A 7,387-nucleotide genomic window follows, 5' to 3' on the forward strand; every position below is an offset into this window, starting at 1 on the left:
TTTATATTTATTCAAAATAAGATTTACAGTAAAAATCGTACAGGGAGTTGAAGACCTGGTGGATTTTAGAAAAGTGCTATAATTATATATTCCTCCAATAAAAGTGAGAGATAACCTTATCTTTAAAATAAATCCCACTCAGCATCTTAAGTATAATTTTACTAAATGTCTTAGCAGCTCAGCAGAATGAACCTCAGGGTTATACTTGAAATCAATCACAAGTTAATTCCAATTAAATATAGAAGAAGTGCTGCTCATTGTGGGAACTGTTGGGTTTCCCCTTCATTTTTAAGGTCTTGACCTTCTATGTAATAAAGTATATCATTATTTTGGACGTAAGGATAACAAAAGAAGGTTTCTCTTGTTTAATATGTGCTTTCCTACCTGGCCATGTGACAGGGGTCACACACTGAGCCCTGCTCCTTCTTGTTGTAGCGGCTGCAGGACTTGCAGATGTAATGATGGCAGTCCAGACACTGACGTCGGCTGTTGACCAGGAACTTGAAGGGCTGGAGACACCGAATGCAGTAGGACTCGGTCAGACTGGTCTGGTTCCCTAACAGCTCTGATTTGGTGTCTTCCTTCTCAATCTTGGTCTTGAGGTCCCTGAAGACAAAGAGGGAAGTCATGGTTAATTTCTCTTCAGAGAGCATTCTCAAATTTGCAATATTGTGATAACATAGGTCCCAAAACATGCCATTGTGTATTGTATTAATACATTTTTAAAGAAAAGAATACATGTGTTCAAAAACATGCATATTTCTAGAGGGACAATAACTTTAATATATCTTTGAGTCCTAAGTTTACATCTTGTTGTTAACATGCATTATTCAAAATGCAAAGTAAGACATATTTTCATTCAGAGATTATCAGAGAAATGTAGCTTATATATCGACTTAAACTTTATTCGTACTCTGGCAAATGCTGTGTTTGCATCTGTGTTGTTTAAAAAACACAATATTTTCACCTACAGTAGATCTGCAATTGACATTGATGCATGATTGAAGTATGACTGGTTTCTGTATAGAGCTAATAAATGTCATCTACAGTAGATGACCTCGATGCAGCTATTGGACAATTTACCCAGCTCATTTTTGATAAAAGCAATACAGCCGCTGGCCACTAGAGGTAACACCTACAGACGCAACACTGCTCACTGTAGGAATCACTGACAAACCTGGTTTTGTATGAACATCCAGGGACAGGAAATAGTTTTTGCAGGTAATGTTGTGAGTGGAAACTGCACTGGGTTTTTCCTGTGAACCACTTGGTGCCATCATTCCTGCACAAAGACCTAAATGTTGAACTGTGGAGCTTGTGTGTGTAGATTCCTGTCTCATTACACACTGTATGTTTCTACAGCTACAAAAACAAACTTTATGAGTCCAAATTGGACACGTGTACGATGGCTGTCATGGACCACATCACATAAAAATGATGTCTTCTTGTTTTATGGAAAAGCAAGAAGGGGAACTGAATGCTGCAGGAAACATTAAGAAGGAGAAAAGAATCGATGGATAGAGATGAGACATGTGTCCGGTCTATTGATTTCTCATTTGAAAGTTTAAAGGGTTGAATGTCTTCTTTCTTTATTTTGTATTTATCAAACGTTAAGTTTTACCAGTATAGGATGCACATGAATGTATAAGTAAACAAGGCGTAATATTATCCTGTAGCGCTTCATAAATCTGTATGTGAAAATTATACACCATATTAGCAGTGGAGGGGGACGGATGATCTCATCTCTGTCTGTCTCTGTGATACGCTGGTGACCTGGGTGTACCCTGTCCAATGTCAGCTTGGATTGGCTCCACCATTGAGGGTGGGGTGGGGGGGGGGGATTCAACCCTCAAAGGATAAGTGCTACAGTCATTTCCAGTAATTCCACAGAAATTAGCCATTTCAGTCTTTAATCTGTTCCCATTGATAAACAGTAAATGAACACTCTCTTTCCACTCGGCAAACTCTGAAAGTTAAATAGTTTGAAAGTTCAGCTCATGATTTATACCTGCACGATGCAATAAGTGCACCAAAAAACTCAATTACCACTTAACAGCTTTAAGACGTGAAGCTTGATCCACGTCTTCCTTTCCTCCTCCTCCTCCTCCTCCTCCTCTTTTATCCAGCAAACTCTGAAGCCGACTTGTGCTGATGGTCAAACGAGCCTCAGCTCCCTCAGCACAACCAGATGCTGACAGTGCTGGAAACACGCGTGGGTGGAGCTTTGCAAAACGCTTATTCAGGAAGAGAGGATGATTGGTTTATAAGAGCTTCTTCAGAATCGCAGGCTTTTTGATTGACATCATTGGATAGATGTCGTGTAGGGGGGGGGGGGCTGTCCCCGATACTGGTTGGGATGGAGGGGGAGGGGCCAAGTGGTTGGGCTGCATAGTCCTGGAAAATTAGTTTTTTCAGACCCACACTTCGAGAGGGCTGTGAGGATTTCCCAGAATGCCTTGCGAATCAGTGGCACCTGGGAGAGACACCCACAAATCTAATATTTGTCTCCATTAATACAGATTTAGAAATTATGAAAATAATTGTAATATGGTAGTTTAACATCGTTTCAATGTATTTTTTTTAAACAACCTTAAAATAATTGCATAATAAAACCATATTTTATTTGGTTGACATCTAAGCTTTTCAATTTTAAATGTCATTGCTTCACTTGCATTAGCATAGACGTTATTAGGATGTTCTAGGTTTGTCACTTTAGTAACTGCAAGAAATACCATCGGTTTATTTAAGATCTCAACAATGTAAATACAATGAAATCTGCTTAGTCAGAATCCTCACATCCGTCTGTAGCAGGTAGTGCAGCAGATTAGCTTATCTGGAAAAGCTCTGGAATCCGGGTGGGGCTGCTTGACGTGCACTTTGTTCCTTTGCTCTTCAGAGTGACTGAGTGGTCCCAGACATCGTGATTCTCTCCATATCTCCACAATATAATAATTTTGCCATATTGTAAGTTAACTCACGTATTAGTAAATCAAATCTTAACAAAGCACAAGAAAAAACTATCTCTGAGAATCTAACTTCTGTTCTAACAGAAAGTTTAAATCATCACAGAGGTCAGTTGTTTTATTTTGTGGTCCGACATATGTGGCGTTTAGGTTTTGAGAGTTTCACAAGTCAGCCACATGGAGATCTGTGTCTATTCATAGGCTGTAGAGGCGTCGCACGAAAACACGAGTTGCCTTTGCGGGACAACAACAGCTCATTTGGAAGGAGAGCAAACGGCTGAAGAAGAACCTTGGCAGGGGCCGCGGACTAAGTGACTGGTATTTAGGGACAGTGCCTGTCCTTGTGTTTGTGAAAAGAGCTTCGTAGCTATCTGCATGACTCAATGGAAGGACCACGTCTTCAGTCAGCTGCTTGACCAACGGTAAAATGAGTTGTTCAGGATAAAACTGCATGTATGGAAAAAGAATAATACAAAGATGTCTGACTCTCTCCATTTCCTGCCTTTTAGAGAAAAGCACATGCACAGCAACACGCGCACGGTGAAGCTTATTGAAAGAGGAAGATTCAGCTCGAAATAAGAGCAGGAAATCAAAATGATATGAAAAAGTGCCTCGGAGGCTGGAACACTTTCAAATGGCTCAGATTAGAATCACAGAAATACGGAGAAGTCCCTGGAGATCAAAGTAGCAAAGAAGCAGAAAATCAATTTGTCTTTGATGAGAAATCTTGAAACGATTCGTACAGTTTGAGAAGCGTTTTGCCAGCAACCCAATAAAAAATTTGTTTCTAAGATAGAATGCTTTTTTTCTGACTTCCTGTTTTACCAAATAAAGGCGCAGCACGACATCAGAAGTTTCTCGTCCTGGCTCGTCGTCAGGTGACCTTTGAGGTGAAGCCTTTCCAGGAGCTGTGATCTCATCTTCTTTATGCCTCAGGGCCCCTTAACAAGTGGCTTTTTACTTTTTATCAATTAATTAATTATTAAAAACAATGTACATGAATGATACGAGGTCCTCCCACTCTGCAGGATAATGATCCTCGTCCCTCAGCCTCAGATCTAAACCCTTCATCACTCACTGCCAACGAATCATCGGACAGATCAACAGAGTTAGGTCATCCTTCAAAAATACAAATTTAAATAAACAACTTGCTTGATCCTCCAAACGGCTCAATAACCAACAGCACATAATCAATTATGTTGCATCACTGGCATCGGAGACAGGACATGTGATTCCCGGCTCAGCAGAGAAATAAGGCTTTAATAACTGTTTTTATACAACTGTGTTTTTCCAGTGGGGTCCTCTGTATGGATGATGATTTGAATACTTTTAAAGTAGTCACACATTCTTATTTCAAGTGAAATTTTCCTGAGCAACATTCTGCTGCTCAGTGTAAAGGACTCCGGGGGTTTTACTGTGTCGGTCTGTTGTGACCAGAAGCTGATGGGTGGCTATTAGCTCAATTCTCCAAACCTAATTAGCTATTTTTGTGTTTTATTGTTTTGTTATGTTACTATGACAATTCATCTCCATTGTGCTTTCAGCTACGATCACCGGTGTGATCATAACCCTGAGGTTGTTGGGGGCCCAGCCAGAGTCCCCCCTGGGCCAGTCATATATGAACACTGCCTGACATCAGCCACAGAAGCATTTTATATTCATAACTTGCCCGAGTCGGTCTTCCTCCTTCTTCCGCAGGTCGAAGTCTCGCTGGACGACGTCCCACACGTGTTTGGCCTCCTCGTCCGTGAGCCTGGAAAGATCCAGCTTCTTCCCGGTGGTGGTGCCAAGCATGATGAAGAGTGGGCGGTGCTGGAGTAACAAAGAAAATGTATATTTACACATTAACAGTGTCAATAAATGTGTAACATGAGAAGGATTTATAAACACTGAGCTATTTCAAAAGTTAGTTGCAGTGACAGTGCGGAGAAATCACTCAAAACCAGGTCACCTGCATCCTGTTTCCAAATTCTACCATTTCTATTCAACGTTATGTGATGTGTCACTTTAACACCAGTGTTAAACCAGTTGGTCAGGGACGGCATGATCACGGTGCACATTCCTGAGCCATTATCGAGGCTGGACATCGATTATTCATGTGAAAGTAGAACGTGAAGATCTCTGAAAGTCACACTGACAGAGGTGCTTCTCTTTCCATATTTAATTATGTTGAAAAGAAAAGTTTTTAAGTCTATCTTGCACGCGTCAATATGCTCACTGAAAACTGTTCCCATCTAATGTGACTCCACCCGGAGGAGAGACACAATCATCTCAGGTTGTCGTGCAAAAGCAAATTCACGGCTTCGGCAGTCTGGGTGAGAATCTCCTGGCAGGGGCCGAGATGCATCGTGGGACTGGAACAGAAAGTCGACCCTGGAACTGTCACCGTGAGCAGCTTGAGATGTGACCAGTGCTCGAGTTTCTGAAGGGAGTGAATCCCAGAACACGGCAGCATCACGTTCTCATGTAAAACCTGAAAGAAAGGAGCCTGGACGGGAGAGAGCGTCCTGCAGGGAAGGAATAAACCATCCCTGACTCACCATAATTATTTCTGCTGGATCAGTAATAAAACCTGCAGACTCGCTAATATAACTGGCTGCTTAACTCCACCTCCCTCCCAGCACTGGGAACTGGGTTTCTGCTCCTTCTCATGGTCGTCATGATGCCAGCCGTGTTGCTAGTGCTGTAGCAGCCAGAAAGAAACATCTGTGATTCATCGTCTGCTTGACAATCTCAACAGGAACTGGTTTTCTGATGGTGGTCTGGAGAACGTCACTGCTTTGTGTTACGATCCATGAGTTGATGAAACACACGGATCCGGTCCTTCAGACTTTCTGTTCAGTTCTGTTCTCTTAAAGGTTCGTCCAGGTTCACACAAGGTGAAGGACTCGGTGATGTTTCAGATGATCTTCTCTGTTGAGGAAACAGATCCCTTGGACAGTGCCTTGTATTAATCAGCTGTGTAGTGTTTGTGTTTCAGTCTTTCTAAAGGTTTTGTGTCAGATGTCAAACTGTTACATTTAGGAGAAGTTTAAAAAACAGTTTAATCCAACTAAGCAGAGCAGAATAACTGTGTGAGGTGAACTGCTGCTCTATGAACTCATCTTATTCTGGTCTTTTACCTTTGTGATGTTAAAGCTTCTTGAGATTTGAAATAAGCAGTTGCTTCAGATGCTGTGATGCATTGTGTTGGATTATTGTTGTGCAGTTCACTATGTGTCCGTGTCGTATCCGTCTCTAGTAAATAACCAGTCCCTTTGCTGGGGGATGTTTTTACAAGATAGAGCCTCCGCAAATATTTCACATGATGGAGTTTCATAATGCATCAGAGGATCTGGTAAGGTCACTCAAGCTGACAGAGCCAGACACACACACACACACACACACACACACACACACACACACACACACACACACACAAGTGAGGGAGGAGTGAAGGAATGTTCAGGGACATCACATAATGATAATCAGGTGATTGAGCAGCCTAATCCAATTTCTGCTAATGCAACTGGGCAGTGGTGGTAAAAACAAGCAGGCGACTTTCACACAGACACAATTCTAACTGGAAGAAACTTAGTAGAACATTCACTTCTTGATATTAACTCTACCACCATTATATTCTTACACTTGAGCAGCCAAGCCCTGCACACAGGCTCTGTGTGTGTTTGCTCAACGGGTGTGGTACCGTTCTGTTGGATTAAGAGAACATAAAGAAAACAGATTTAAATTCCACTATCGTATTTATTGCACCTTTTTAAGTCGTCAAACGTTTGTCCAGTAAAAAGCTTTAAGGTCTAAAGGATTTTCAGCATTAAATTCGAACCTTGATGCACTCAACTCGACAGGTGCACATTTAAAAGGCTCCTTGTGTTTGCAGAAGGAAGGTTGTGTTTGATATCAGGTGCGGAGACACACAAACCTGGAATAGTTTCTTAACAAAAGAAGAGAAAAATCTCTCCTTTACGTTGATTTTAAAATCTTTACATTGACTTTTCATTGTTTCAACCTCGGCTCAAAAAGATTTACGAGAGAAGAGAACGGTGGAATCAGACGAACTCCAGATTCTATAAATCTTTGTTGACACTAAAATTAAATTATTGTGTGTTGCAGTGAAATGATCAGAAATCTCCATCTTCAAATTTATCTCTGAATCAAAACGTGTCTTACCTTGCTGCGGACTGAGTGGCCCTCTGGCTGTGAGTCCTCTGAAGGCACAGCCGGCTGACTGGAGGGCAAACCCAGGAGCAGACAGAAGTGCTGATCACATGTCAAGTTAACCAGGAGGAAGAACCTCCTCTCCGCCTTCACAGGGTCAGGCTGGGTGCTTTGCCCCCTCTGGCCTCATTCCCGGCACTTTCATCTCATTGTTACGCGTCAGTTTCTTCACAGTTATGTCAGGAGAAGTTTGGAGGGAATTATATTTG

General features: G+C 41.7%; 1 protein-coding gene across 1 annotated transcript in view; it reads right to left on the bottom strand.

Moving 5' to 3' along the window:
* The window catches only part of mlphb (melanophilin b), a gene marked incomplete in the record, with an annotated part of 16,500 nt that extends 11,727 nt beyond the window's left edge, over positions 1-4,773 (bottom strand). Inside the window, 2 exon segments of the mRNA XM_062402126.1 lie at positions 385-606; positions 4,633-4,773. Of these exon segments, the coding sequence (XP_062258110.1) occupies positions 385-606; positions 4,633-4,757 (347 nt within the window).
* Positions 4,774-7,387: the final 2,614 nt, after the last annotated feature.

Source organism: Platichthys flesus, chromosome 13, assembly GCF_949316205.1.
Source record: "Platichthys flesus chromosome 13, fPlaFle2.1, whole genome shotgun sequence".
Lineage (NCBI taxonomy): Eukaryota > Metazoa > Chordata > Actinopteri > Pleuronectiformes > Pleuronectidae > Platichthys > Platichthys flesus.